Source organism: Sinohyriopsis cumingii, chromosome 8 (genome assembly GCF_028554795.1).
Source record: "Sinohyriopsis cumingii isolate HCF-2022 chromosome 8, ASM2855479v2, whole genome shotgun sequence".
Taxonomy (NCBI): domain Eukaryota; kingdom Metazoa; phylum Mollusca; class Bivalvia; order Unionida; family Unionidae; genus Sinohyriopsis; species Sinohyriopsis cumingii.
Window position 1 is genome coordinate 66,543,601 of NC_142968.1, and position 16,198 is coordinate 66,559,798.

General features: G+C 33.6%; 1 protein-coding gene across 1 annotated transcript in view; it reads right to left on the reverse strand.

The window, feature by feature from the left end:
* Positions 1–16,198, reverse strand: part of LOC149793724 (hemicentin-1-like) — a 204,284-nt gene that overhangs the window by 90,943 nt on the left and 97,143 nt on the right. Inside the window, exons 11-12 of the mRNA XM_089969043.1 lie at positions 11,675–11,950; positions 8,042–8,329 (exon numbers count right to left, since the gene is read on the reverse strand). Of these exons, the coding sequence (XP_089825169.1) occupies positions 8,042–8,329; positions 11,675–11,950 (564 nt within the window). The remainder of the gene's footprint in view (positions 1–8,041; positions 8,330–11,674; positions 11,951–16,198) is intronic.

Below are 16,198 nucleotides of genomic sequence, written 5' to 3' on the forward strand. Positions count from 1 at the left end.
AAGTATTGCAACCTTATCTGTCCCCAAAATATGGAAAACTGCAAAAGTAACTCCTATTCACAAATCTGGTTCTAAGGATGATGCTGATAACTACCAACCAATTTCAATACTACCAAACTTGTCAAAATTGATTGAAAAACATGTCCATGACTCATTCATGTCATATTTAACCAAACACTTGCTGTTACACCCTAATCAATCAGGCTTTAGACAGAACCATTCCTGTGAGACTGCCTTGATCTCCCTAACTGATAAATGGCTTCAAGCACTTGACCAAGGTAGAATAATAGGAACTGTATTTGTAGATTTCAGGAAAGCTTTTGACATGGTGGATCATGAAATCCTTTTGAAGAAACTGAAAATCTACCAGTGTGATGAAAGAACAATTAGATGGTTTACTTCGTACTTAAATGAGAGAACACAACATGTTTACATAAATAATGTTCTGTCTGAACCTGAAACAGTTAGATATGGAGTACCACAAGGCTCAATTCTAGGTCCACTACTATTCATTTTATTTATTAATGACCTACCACTTTTACTAAGAGACTCAATAACATCTACAGATCTCTATGCAGATGACACAACATTGTCAGACATCCAAAACACAAAGCATGAGCTCGAAATTTCTTTACAGAATGCCCTAAACAAACTGGAAAACTGGTGCACATGTAATGGCATGGTGGTAAATACTGGTAAAACTAAAATATTACTTATCTCAACACGGCAAAGAAGGACAAATCTTGATAGTGATGAACTATGTCTGACATGGAAGGATACAAATCTGCAAATAGTCTGTCATGATAGGCTACTTGGTGTTCTGGTAGATAATAACCTATCATGGACTGAACATATCAAACATACCAGTAAAAAAGTCAATTCAAGTTTATGGCTTCTCAGTAGGATAAGACATTTTCTCCCTGAAAGGCACAGGAAACTATTTTATAACAGTTACATACAACCCTATTTGGACTACTGTAGTACAGTATGGGGTAATTCAAATGATAAAAACATTGCAAAGCTGGCACATCTTCAAAAAAGAGCATTTGGGCTAATATCAATCCAGAAAGAAAGCAAGGAAAGTTTAGCTGGTAGGTTAAAAATATTACCTATTAAAGACCGAATCTGTTTGAGAAAAGCCAAATTAATGTACAGGATATCTCAGAATACCCAAACCAAAATGCATCCTTGCTGAAAGCTTGTGGCAAGCTTGCGGTAAGCTTGCGATAAGCTAGTTTGATGTTTATAAGCTAACATGGATGCTTGCGCAAGCTTGTACAAGCAAGTGCAGGCTTAGGCAAGATAGCTGGATATAACCGCAAGCTTGCACAAGCTTGCGCAAGCTTGTACAAGCTTTCTTGTTTGCTTCAGAAATTAAAACTAGCTTGCACAAGCTTTCTTGTTTGTTTCATAAAGTAAAACTAGCTTGCGCAAGCTTACTTGTTTTCTTCAGAAAGTAAAATTAGCTTGCGCAAGCTTGTTTTCTTCAGAAAGTAAAACTAGCTTGCGCAAGCTTTCTTGTATGTTTCAGAAAGTAAATTTAAACTAGCTTGCAACAAGTTTCTTCATATATATATATATATATATATATATATATATATATATATATATATATATATATATATATATATATATATATATATATATATATATATATATATATATATATATATATATATATATCTATATCTATATCCATTACTTGTGAAAGTTTGAGACCATGTATCCAAGTAGCAGGCACCATCACTGTCACGCCCCTACGAAAACAAAGTCATGACTTGATGAACAATCATGAAGTGTTCATGAAAGTTCCTCAAGTAAGTTCATGAACTTCAAGAATTTTGATGAATCATGTACTTGAAGTTCATGAACACACTGATGAACTTTTATGAACTATTATAATATCTTTGAAGTTCCTGAAATGTCATGAACTAATGGTTCATGAACAATTCAAGTACTTTGATGCAATACCGTGGTATTTCTTAAAAAAATGTATATTAAATATCTATATCATTATATTCATAAAATGTTCATGAAAATTTATCATACAAACTTCTCACAATATTAGTGAAATTTAAATAAAGGTGAATTTTTTCTTCTTTTTTTAAAATGATATACTGTATAAATGTTCATACAGATCTTTAATTCAATACTTGTTTACTTAACCTGAGTATTTCTGGATTAATATGGGAAAATATTTTCTGGCCAGCATCAACAAAATGTATTTGCTTTAAAAAGCTTTCAATGACTTTGTCCTAACGTTTTTTTTCTTCTCTCCATTACTGTTATAAACTGCATATTCTATTGACTTAGCCACTGGTTGCCAATTTGCAGTAAAAACCGAAATATATTAACAACGATTATTCTGATTGGATGACTTTGAAAAAAGACGTGATATGATTGGTTAATATACGCGCGCGATTTCAACAGTTAAGCTTCCTCAGAAACCAAAGATCATGCAGACCGTTAGGCAAAAACCTCGAACAAAAACCGTGGACTCCATGGAATGGACAGATGAGAATATTTTCTATATTATTTTTTTAAAGTAAGTAGAAGTGCAGAGAAGCGACTTTGAAGAATGTGAAGGAAATGATTTGGTGAGAGCAAAATTAGGCGGAAAAGCGTACCAAGCCCGGATGACCAGAATTACGGTGAGTATCTTTTTCTTGGTCATTCGTGATTATTTCAGTAGAAGTTATATGGATATTTTATTGGTTTATATATGTCATCATATTATTTATAACCAAGCTAATGACACGATTTTGTTCAGACCTAATTTAAACTTGCTCATCGAAGTTTTGAAAATCACTAAACATTATCACCCCCAACCCCCCAGTTCTCGATACCAGACGTGGTTCGATATCGATAGGAGTTGAGATGTTCGAGATCGTTTTCTTTTACATGACATCACTATTTCTATAATCTGATGTAATTTCGTAATTTAAAAAAAAAACCATAAGAAAATAGTTAATGCGTGAAACTGTTCACAATAAAAGTGCAAATAACAACGTGATGAAACCGGAAGCAGCTATACGCAACATGCGGAGTCGGAGTGGTTGCATTAGTGACATACTAAGGGCCTATACCACACAAGTCTGGCGTTTTATTAATAAAAAATGGCGAAAATATTTGAAAGCATGAAATAACCGTTATCTGTAATATATATGGTTATTTAGTGTAACGGTGTTGTCAAAAAAATGTCATATTTTACTGAATAAAACATATAAAACATCCGTCTCTTGTGACTATACCTATGGCTAGACAGATTCAGTTAATATAAAACAGTGACAAAATTCTGCAATAACATAAATGCTCAGTATTATGTGCAAGGGATTAGATCATTTTTGAGTTGGATCATATTATTCCAGTAAGTAAAGTGGGGTACAATGATAATGTGCTAAAAGCTAAAAACAATGTTGATCAGAGATTATCTGTAATTAACTAACTTTACCTTTTTTTCAGACCAGACAGCAGAAAAGTAAAATTGTTAGAGGATGAAGTTTGTAGGTTAAGGATGAAAATTTGAAAACTGGAGGATTCAAGATGGAAGAGACATTAAATTGTGACTGCTGCAACAATGTTAAAGATCCAAACAGTAATCAGATGGAACAGCTTAAGTTGCAGAAGGAGACATTCAGTAGTGACAATGGACAGGATTTGATTAAATTATAGACCCTGAACATCTTCACAAAAGAGTTATCAGACAGGTCAGTCTCTGGAAGAAGATTGGTCAGGAGAAACCCCAGCTGAAAGACAGCCCCATGACTATGAAATATGCTTCAACAGTTGATTGCAGGCAACTGCCCCAATATCTCTTGAACATTTTTCAAAGAAAAATTACAGAACATACAAAAAGTGTTGCTAAGGGTTAAAAAAAAAGAATATCACTTGTCAGTTTAAATTTATCTGAAATCAAATACAGTTTTTAAGATAATATGTTGCATTTTATACTGTATTAACCCCATCCCCTATCTAAGGTTATTGTATGATTCAGGATGAATAGGTATTTGTGACTTGTCAGGTTATCATATTTTGTTTTATAGGCACTGTTCGTGAAGTCATGAATCATTGAGAAACTTTGTTCATCATAGTTCATGAATATGTTCATGCACTTGTTCATGAATGATGATGATCCAGTTTGTGGACTGTTTTCAATTCATGCACATTCTATAATAATTCATGAACCTTTTGATGAACTTTCATGAATGGTTCTTGAACCAAGTTCATGAACAGTTCATTCATTATTCATGATCATTTCATAGGGGCGTGACACTTGCAGCTAGGGGAACACATAAAGCTTCTGCAGCCTTGGGTAAGCTTGCAGTAAATGAATAAACTTGAACAATGGAATTAAACTTAATGTTTTGGCAGAACAGATTTGTTTTCCACTGCATCGTAACTATAAGATTGCATTATTTAATCATTAAATATGCAGATTACTTCATTGGAATGAAGTAAAACTTTGCAATATATTATGATAATTTGGTCCACCAGGAGCAGTTGAGTCTAAAATGCATTTTTGGACAGGGGCCTTCGGACTCCCAGACCCCCACCCCCCCCCTTTCACATTTTCAGGGGTTTTTTTGGAAGGGGGGAAAACACAATCATGTCTGATTTTTGAAAGCCCAGATGCTTGTAGCAAGAAATCTCTGCAAGCTTGCAACAAGCTAGTAACAAGCTTGCGCAAGCTAGTAACAAGCTTGCACAAGCTTGTGTATACTTATTGTACTAGGTAAATAAATAACAAGCTTGCGCATGCTTGTGCAAGCTTAAGCTTTCGCAAGCTTGTGCATGCTTATGACACTTTTGTTAAATAAGCTTGCGCAAGCTTGCTGCAATGTTCCAAATACAAGCTTGCCGCAAGCTTGCTGCAATGTTCCAAATACAAGCTTGCCGCAAGCTTTATAAATAAGCTTGCGCAAGCTTGCTGCAATGTTCCAAATACAAGCTTGCCGCAAGCTTGCTGCAATGTTCCAAATACAAGCTTACCGCAAGCTTTATAAATAAGCTTGCGCAAGCTTGCTGCAATGTTCCAAATACAAGCTTGCCGCAAGCTTTATAAATAAGCTTGTGGCAAGCTTGCTGCAAGCTTTAAAACAAGCTTGCAGTTTTGGTTTGGGTAGTGCTCCTGAATATTTACAATCACTATTCCAGTATAGGCTACCTGGTAATACTCCCCACCTGCGATCCATGTCAACCAAACAGTATAAAATTCCCAAACCAAATAAGGAGTTATTTAAAAAAAGTTTCCAATACTCTGGAACTCTGCTCTGGAATAGTATTCCAGCTGAGATTAGAAATGCCCACTCTATTTCCTTCTTCCAAACCCAATATATCCAGTGGCTTCAGAGATGCAGCTTAAATAAATGAATTCCTTTGTATGAGGGCCTCAAGGTAGATTAGTTTTTAGCTAATTGTGTTACCCTCTTTAAATAAGGTCATTATTATTATTATTATTATTATTATTATTTACAAAAAGAAGTTAAGGCGATTCTCTGTCCAGAACAGGATCTTAACTACCTTTAGGAATAGGCTTGGGATTGAGAAACAGAGAAATCTGATGCTTATCAAAATTGATGGGGAAGACAGAAGTACCTTAAATTTTGAGGAATCTTTGAATAAATGGAAGAAAAGAGAAGAAAGAAGAATCTATGAACTTAAAAACATGAAATGATTTGTTATATTGTGAACAGTTTACTGAGTCAGAGTTAGATTCAGGAGACTTCCTCATTGAAAACACGGCATGATGGGATAAGCTCTTCTCTGCCTGCTAGTCAGATTAATACATTCTAGTCACCTCGACCTAGTGTAACGTTTTCTTGTATAAAGATATTTAAAAACATTCCTTGGCTTTAGTTACATTATATAACTAATATTTTTGTCATGTATTTAAATAATATAATTGATTGTAAAAACTACTGAAGACTAATCATTGGCTTGAATAAGACTCATAGGTTTGGATTTTGACTCACTGTTTTTTGCATTGATGAGTCAAATGATTTACATTAAGCCATTTGTAGATAAAACGCTGTAACTATATACACTGTAACTATATACACTGTAACTATATATTCTTTACATTCATCTGCACTCATTCTGACTGCATTTTAGACTGTTGAACATAAAACAAGAAGCAGGCATAATTATAACAGTAATCTTATATATATATATATATATATATATATATATATATATATATATATATATATATATATATATATATATATATATATATATATATATATATATATATATACACAGTGGAACCCCACTGTAACACGATAATTGGTGTCCCAAAAATTGGATCACATTAACAGCAGGGTTGCATCAATGTGGAGTTTTACAGTATTGTACTTTTTTCAGAGAACAACTCATTGGCACATATACGTGTATTCATGTCTAATGTATATGATGAATAGGGTATCAACACCGTTTGCTATCGTGCTGTTGTGGCATGCAGTTCATCCATAATGCATGTCATTCCATTTAAAAATTGCACACAGATTTAAAATATTCAATAATTTTGTCCCAGATCATTGTGTCTGAAATCAGCGTCTAATATATAGCATGAACAGAGTATCAACACTGTTTACTTGCCGTCTTATATCATACTGTCAGGGCTTGCTATTAATCCATAATACATATTTAAACTATTCAATAATTTTGTCACAGATGATTGTGTCTGAATTCAGTGAGAAAAATTAACAGCAAAATTAGGTTAAGAAAGACGACGCACGCGAATGGATCATAACATTCCAGGGTCTATGAACGGTGTCTGTACAAATTTCATACTGCTAAAATTTTCCTATATGAGTTTCTGTGTACATTTATCCATTGTAAATTTCCAATAACTAATTCTTGTACGCCTATTCGTTTGAATGACTAAAGCAAAACTAATTAACAATCAACACATGCTTTCAACATGCATATACCTTTTACTTTAGATTTTGTGAATATCGAAAGAAATGTGTGAAAACTACTACACTAATCATTGTGCAAAGTGCAGACAATGACTTGCATTTGTGAACTTGCTTTTCCATTATGGTAAAATATTTTTACAACAAGTAGGAAATTAATAACAAGTTCATAAGCAAACACCATAATATGTAAAACCAGAGAATTAAGTGCAGTAGGCCTGCAATGGTCACAAGTCACTTTTATAAAAAAAATAATTAAGCTGAATGCATGATTATACAATTTTATTCCCCTTCTATTTCCAGCTAATGAAGTGGACATTATTTAGTGGTCAACTGATTGTGTCTAATAACACTGCCAAACCCAGCAAACATGTTGGCAGATTTTTTTATTTTTTTTATGTTGATTAAATTGTGAGAATCTTTTATCAACCACTTCATTGTCTGCTGCTTGGTTGTGTATGCAGTCAAAGAAGAAACACATGTGGCTATTATTTGAGCAACGATTGTATACACAATTAATTGAAGACAATCACAAAGACGACTTACTAGCTTTACTCATGGATCAGTAATAAGTAACATTTCTGATAATGTTTATTTTGGAAAAACATTTCAAGAACCTGGTGAAATTGTTACATTTCAGAAGCTATGCCACGATCATATTATATTAAAATTCATATGCGAACTCTTCACTGAAATGATAATAAACATTTTACACACTATTTCTCGTACATAAAAAATAAATATTGTTCCTGGTATGAGAAAAATACACGTACATGTATTTAAAATTTCAGGAACCACACTACGTTTGTATTATATTCAAATTCATACGTGATCTCTTCCCCAAAATGATAGTAAATTTTTTATACACTATTTCACATACTTTGAACAAAGCTTTTTTTCGTGTGCGAATGAATATACAAAATTTTGGGAGCCATGCCACATCTGCATTATATCCAAATTCACATTATCGCGGGGTACGTTATGGTGGGGTCACACTGTATATATATATATATATATATATATATATATATATATATATATATATATATATATATATATATATGCATGCATACATACACATTCATCCTTGCTAAAAATGGAAGCATGTGACAGCATTTACTTACCAATGACACTGAGAGTTGTCTCATCATAACCAGTCCCTGCGGAACTTGTTGCTGAACATCGGTATGTCCCTGGGTGCTGATTAGCATCAAGATTCGAAATTTGTAGATTTGGGGTAGTGGTGTCTGACCAGGTATATGTGCTTCCCTTGGATATGGCGATACTGTTGCGATACCATGCTATCGTAATATTGGAAACAGACGTCACTTGAGTTAATATGCAGTTAATTGTGACACTTTGCCCCACATATCCAGTCACTGGTTTTGGTGAAACAGTTACAACTGGAACAGCTGTAAAGACAGTGGTTATAGAATCTAAAATCACATAATGAAAATTAATGTGATGATGATGCAACTGGCAAATCAGTTTTATGGCACTGACCAGGAAGTTATATCAACTGAAATATGTTTCATGGCACTGACCAGGAAGTTATATCAACTGAAATATCTTTCATGGCACTGACCAGGAAGTTATATCAAGTGAAATATGTTTTATGGCACTGACCTGCTGAGGAAGTTATATCAACTGAAATATGTGGCACTGACCAGGAAGTTATATCAACTGAAATATGTTTTATGGCACTAACCAGGACAAATAATAAACTGTCACATGTTCTTCAGGAAACATTTTGAGCTAGATTAGTTTCACAAAATATTTTGAACTTTCATGAGTTACATTAAAATGTTTATAAACAGAAAACACAAAAACGTCATTGTCTTTGAAGGTAGTTTCACTGTGTGACAAAAGTATGAATCAGACATTCTGTGCTATCAGTGTATGTGTATGTGTGTGTATGACCTCCTGCATCCAATGCGGATGCTCTAATCACTAAGCCACCAGAGCGGTCCTATCAGTGAATGAATTCTTCATTGTGCAAACATTTTTATATATGAAATGGGACTATCTATAGGACTGTTAGTTTCATCATACAGTCTCCAGTCACCTAAATTTATAAAAAGTATTACATCTTTGAGAACTCTTGGATGCGATAACTCTTTGAACTACAGGACCATGGTTTAGACTAATGCATGATGTCATATTTGTGGCATCATGCATCTGCAACATATTTTAACTTTTCTAAAATATGTCAAACTGCAAGAATAACAAATAAAAGAACATAAAAACCTTAGCTGGGATCAATATGACATTTTATTAACCTGTAATTACATCATGTTCAGCACCTCTTTTACATTGGTCAGTACAAAGTTATTAACACTGATTACTACAACTTCCTAAATTCACTAACCTTCAACTTTGTTGTGTCACTACATTTGTATTTATATACGCAATGTACATGTACCTAGCATGGAGAATGTTCATTTACATTTCTGTTTATTATGTCCATATATACATATAACTTGTTATCAATGTGTGTGTGTGTGTGTGTGTGTGTGTGTGTGTGTGTGTGTGTGTGTGTGAGAGAGAGAGAGAGAGAGACTATGTAGATATATTCTGGATGTAAAGATGCATATAATAGAGGGCCACAAGGAGGATTAGTCCCATGCAACTAATTATGTCCCCCTCTTTAAATAAAGTCTTTATTATTATTATTAACATTATTATAATGATTATGATTATTATTATTATTATTATTATTATTATTATTTAAATAATTTCCTCAACAAAGGTCTATAATTATAGTATATAAACAACTTCAAATATATCAGCACATAGACATATGTACAATTATTCGCATCACATATTTATTTAATAATGAATAATGTTACAGTTCTGTTTTGGACTTCAAAATATCTTGAATACTTTTTGTAACATTGGCCATATTTCTTGTATCATGTACAAAAATACATTAAACACATTCCTATTTGGTTGTTTTTTCAAAAATAAGAATAAATTTGAGCACATTTTTGAGAGGATTTTTAAAGCTGTTATGATATACATGTATACATTGGTCAAATATGGTATTGGATTAGCAGCATTTGTAAAACTGGGAAGACCCTAATTACAGAATAAATGCTCTCTGTAAATTGGATTAAAATTAACTAAACAGGCTAAGACAATGTAATGTTAAGTTTTCCTATTTTAAAATGTCATAATTGACAGTGGCTTAAATTGGAATCATTTGTGCAAACTTTATAGACACTGATGCCTAGTAATGCTCTTTTGCAAACTTGCCAGAATGGGTATCTCTTGCAAGCTTGTCAAAATAAGTTTCTCTTGCAAACTTGTCAAAATGGGTATCTCTTGCAAGCTTGTCAAAATAAGTTTCTCTTGCAAACTTGTCAAAATGGGCATCTCTTGCAAGCTTGTCAAAATAAGTTTCTCTTGCAAACTTTCCAGAATGGGTCTCTCTTGCAAGCTTGTCAAAATAAGTTTCTCTTGCAAACTTGTCAAAATGGGTATCTCTTGCAAACATGTCAAAATGGGTCTCTTGCAAACTTGTTAAAATGGCAATGCAAACTTGTCAAAATGGGTCTCAATTACTCATATCTTTAATTCAACACTGATATAAAAATGATTTTCCCTTAATAAAAAATTAGTTACAACTATAACAATGCCTTTTTGAGGCAACACTAGACCAAAGAATCTGTACTTATAACTAGATTGATCCGTCCACAGTGTTCTTTTTTACAGGACAATAACTTCAAGTACTGCATATTTTAGGATATTATATTGCTTTCGTTTTACCTAACCCTGATTGTGAATGAATGTTCAAAAGATGATGGAAAGTTTTTGCCAGATTCTGTGCACTATGACTGCAACAGTCATATGATGAAAGACAGTGGTCACATGATGAATGACAGAAATATTCATCATCATAGGCACCACACTGGAAAATATGATAAAACATATGTAGGAATATAAGAAAGCATATTCATTTTAAATTTAAATATTTATGGATTTTATCAAATTAATTTAAGCAATTAAGTCTTCTTTTCCTGTATTATTTTCTTAAGCTATAATAACATTGAGGAGTGCATGTGTGTGTGATTTGGATTTTTAACATAGCTTTAACAATTTTTCAGTCATATTGCAACAATGTCTGCAGTGTGGCAGTTTATAGTGATGTCTAGCAATGGGGCATCATGCTGCAGACAACTAAGGATACATACTAGTATGCTGCATTATAAATGAAGTCAAATAATACTAAGCTATGGTTACTATAAAAAATACAGTCATAAAAAAAAGTCACATTATGATGGAATCACACTATACTGAGGTGATTTAAGTTCAATGTTACCGTATATACTTTCGCTTATAAGTCAAGTCCAACTGCAAACTGCACTGACCCAGCACTGCCATCATGCCAGCAGATCTGGTTCTGTGCAGTTTCTTAGGAGCAATCTTTAGAACAAACAAGGCATGTAACAGCATTAAAAGAAAAGTTCCACCCCTGAGATCAAAATATCTAGAATAAAACCAGCCCAATCCAGACTGATGTGGTAAATTAACTTTAATGGCTATTATCTCTTGTTCTTTTGCAAAACAACAAATTTGTTTATGCTTGAATTGTGGACATAACTCTGACAAAACAGCAGACAAAGTTACTAAACAGGTGGGTGATTTTCTATGTATTCTTTAAATTTGTTGTCGTGGCAACCAAAATATCAGTGAAAATTGCTAACATGAAAACAATCTAAAAGTGATGTAATGGGATTTCAAGAACTTTAACTTACCTGTCACTGACAGAGTGATGGGAGGACTTTGGGATGATCCTCCAGTGTTTGATGCAGTGAAGATGTATGTACCAGCATGAGAGACACTCGCACTGAATATTACCAAATTAGGAGAGTTTGCAGAGAACAAATTGTAACCACTCTGACCAGGGATTATGATACCTCCATTGCGAGTCCAACTTACAGTGGCAGCAGAGTTCACAATAACATTCAGCGTCACAGATTTCCCTTCATCCACTTGATATGATTGTTGTAAGACTGAAATTATTGGAGGAGCTGCAAAACAAAACAGATTATTACCATTAATTTATAGAGTATTTTTGGACAGGCCTAGAGAGAAGTTTATTCTTTCGATGAGAGTTTTATGACGTTAATTTCAAAGGCATTAATGTTTTTTCTTCATTACATTTGAGGTGAATCTATTATCTGGCAAACAATTGTTCCAACTTTTAGCAGTTATGAATTACAATGATAAGCATTATCAGTACCACATATACTTGCTTATTAGACAAGTACAGCTGCAAACTGCATAGATCCAGATCTGCCATCACATAATGCACCAGCAAATCTGGGTTATGTCCTGTTTTCTTGGAGTAATCAGTAGAACAAACAACACAGACCCTGATCTGCAGGCACATAATATAATGGCAGATTAGGATCTTTGGTGTTTGCAATTTGACTCGACTTATAAGCAAGTTTATATGGTATATAACAGTATAAGGTCATCTAGAGATGATATATTACCATAGTTCCATGGTCACGTAAAGACTTCTAGAAAAGTACTTCATCATTCTTAGTTTTCATAATACTTAAATAAATGTACCAAATTAAAGAGAGACCTGGAGTTTTGTCCCAGGGACTAAAATGTGGATAATGGATTCATGGACAAACGAAACTGATGAAACATTAAATTTAATGAAGAATTGTGCCAATAATATGTGTACCATATTTAAGATATTTGGACCACTAGCCTAATATGTGAACCATGCTTCATATATCTGGACCACTAGTCTAATACATGTACCAAATTTCAGATACATGGATAACTAGTCTAATATGAGTACTGAATTTAAAATAGTAGGACCACTAGTCTAATATGGGAGCCAAATTTCATATAATTGGACCACCAGTCATTTCACTATTTGGACCATGCATGCACCGGTGTAATATATGAACCAAGCTTCATTTATCTGGACCACTAGTCTAATATGTGTACCAAATTTAAAATATTTGGACCACTAGTTTAAAATGTGTGTCAAATTTCATATAATTGGACTACTAGTCATCTCACTATCTTGACCACCAGTGTAATATATGGACAAAGCTTCATTTATTTGGACCACTAGTCAAATATATATACTAAATTTAATATATCTGGGCCACAAACCATATATGTGTAAATGTTTCATATAGATATTTTGAATGTTTTTTGAGCTAAGCTTCAGATGAATGACAGATGGATAAAGAAATGGATGAAAATGTTACAAATATTAAAACCTGAAGAATTGTTAATAGCATAAGACATATCGTTACAACCAATGTACCAAATTTCATCAAATGGTCGTGGAGTTTGCATCTCAAAACAAAAAAATTGATGGCTGGATGGACGGAAGGATGGATGAATCAATGAATGAATGCATGAACGAACGAACGAACAAATGAATGAAAAGAAGAAGTATTCTTTGTAGGGACAGATGCTCTACTGGGTGAAAAGAATTTCCAGGAATTCAAGATAAGACTATTTCTTCCTTTCAACTGCCATCTCTCATATTCTTCAATGATAACAAGAGTTTTAGATTAGCTGCTGTGTTGACGTACTGGATCATCCATTTAGGTGTACAAACAGCAATATTGTCATGATGGCCAATGTAGAAACCATATTGATGGTCAGTTTGCATCAATTTCATTTCAAACCATATGATCTCTTGTGATCAAAACTCCATGTCAAATTGGCTTTCCATTTAAGAGAAGTAGCGATAACAAGAAATTTAAGAAGGCTACGCCATGGTGGTCTTAATGGATATCAGATCAGCACTATTTTAATTTTTATCTTAATTTAGGACCAACAAGACTTGTAAGAAGCCTACCAGTAAAACCCATATTGATTTGACTTTCCGTTTTGGAGGATTAACAATAACAAGATTTTCAAGATGGCTGCTTTAATGAAAATCCCACACTGATGTGGCCATTCATTCAGGAGTACTGGCAACATGATATCCAAGACGGCCACTGTGGTGTCCTTACTATATGTCCTAACAACCCCATTTTTATTAACTAGACATCATAAGAAGTAAAATCTCCATGGTGATACAACCAACCATCCAGGAGGAGCAGCCATAACAAGATTCACAATATGGCCAATGTGGAAGTCATACAGGACATGCTAGACATTACAAGGCACAATCTGGTGACAACCCCCATGTTATCAGCAGCTAGACATCATACGACTAGTCTTTTAATGGGAACTAGATGTCTGCATGACATCATTTTCATTATGGACCAAAAGCCTATGTCAATACAACTTTTATTTCAGGAGTAGCAGTAGCACAATGTTTTCAAGATAGTTGATGTAGTGTTCATATTGGACCTCAGACTACCACTATTTTCTTTAGGTCCAACTAGACAATGGGATGAATGTATGTATTAAATTTCAGAACAGTCCTTTATGTGTGTAAAATTTCAAGGCAGTCCTTTCAGTAGTTTAGGAGAAGCAGTGATAACAAAAATGTGCTAACAGATGAATGGACAAGGGAAAGTAGAAATTTCCATAATGTCTTCTGGTAAATTAGGTGTACACATTTTCTGGACCAATGGAACAATGTGTACAAAGTTTTTGGACCACTGGTACATTATGTGTACACATTTTCTGGACCACTGGAACAATATACATGTATGTACAAAGTTTCAGAGTGCTACCTTTAATGGTTTGAGAGTGAAGGTCTGGAAATTAACATGTTTATGGTCAGACAGACATAGCAATATCTCCCAGCATTATTGAGTGGGGGAGGGGCAGAGGATGACAAGCTACAACAATGATGTTTTGAAACAATCATAGTTCTGATCAAGTTCAATAGTAACTTCAACAGGAAAAAAACTTATTGGGAAATATTAATTGAAAACATTTATTTTCAAGTTCTGCACATTGTGTTGGTGCAAATAATGGGGACTTTATGAAGTCATGACAACTTTGAGTATGAAAGTGTTGAGGGACACTTTGTTTTTTGTCGTGGTTGGGAAGGAAATCGGCACTAAAAATTCATGAAACAAACATACAATTTGTATAACAATACAAAAAAATACACAACTAACAGTGATAACTGTATTGTCTTCATGCATACTAAATTGCATATTTTTCCCAAGAATTATTTCTCTTAATTATCATTATAGATTTTTCTTAATTATTATACATGTATACATTACACCACCTGAAAAAGAACAGGTTGAATGATTTGTTAGTATTCCATAAAGAATATAGGGCCAAGACACATAACCACCTTTAATAAAGCAAGATATGCCAAGACACATAACCACCTTTAATAAAGCAAGATATGCTATTTGTTAAAAAGTAAGTGTGTTTAGTACTTAACCATTGTACTAAAAGATGTTGTCCATTAGTAAATATCTAAATATATAAATAATTGGTCAGTGCTGTACAAATTTCCATGACCCAAGAAAATGCTTTGCATGCTGAAAAGTGATGGAAAATTATTAATGGTTGAATACTGCAGCAGTTCTGCAGCTACTTAAATCATGCTAGAAACAGCATACATTATTCTATAAGATGGCTGTCTCCAGTTTCACAAAAATGCTCACAATCTCCCACAATTGGAGATTTTTGTTGTTGTTGATGCCTTGCATTTAATAATTTACAGTATCAAACATTTTGCTGGCAAAAGAGATTATGGGAAACAATACAGAAACAAACTTTCAGCATCATACAAAATGGAATTATGTTCCTGGAAATTTGGGAGTTGATGAATTCCTCAAATTTGAAGCTATCTATCAATCTTATACCAAAATTATAAAGCAAACAACCATTCAAATGAATGTAAATATAATGACTTTATTTTAATAGTAATTTTTTACTGGATATTTAGCACAGATTTTATCAATCAGAAAAACTAACAATATATATTTTTAAATCTCATCATATGGAAGAGAATATAGAGTTTTTAAGTGAACATGGAGACAGATTCCTTAATATCTACAGTGAATGTTCACATATGCATGACACTGGTAGAGTGAATGTCCATATATGCATGACACTGGTAGAGTGAATGTCCATATATGCATGACACTGATACAGTGAATGCCCATATATTCATGACACTGATACAGTGAATGTCCACATATGCATGAGACTGGTACAGTGAATGCCCATATATGCATGGCACTGGTACAGTGAATGTCCATATATGCATGGCACTGGTACAGTGAATGCCCATATATGCATGGCATTGGTACAGTGAATGCCCATATATGCATGACACTGGTACAGTGAATGTTCATATACAGATGACGTTG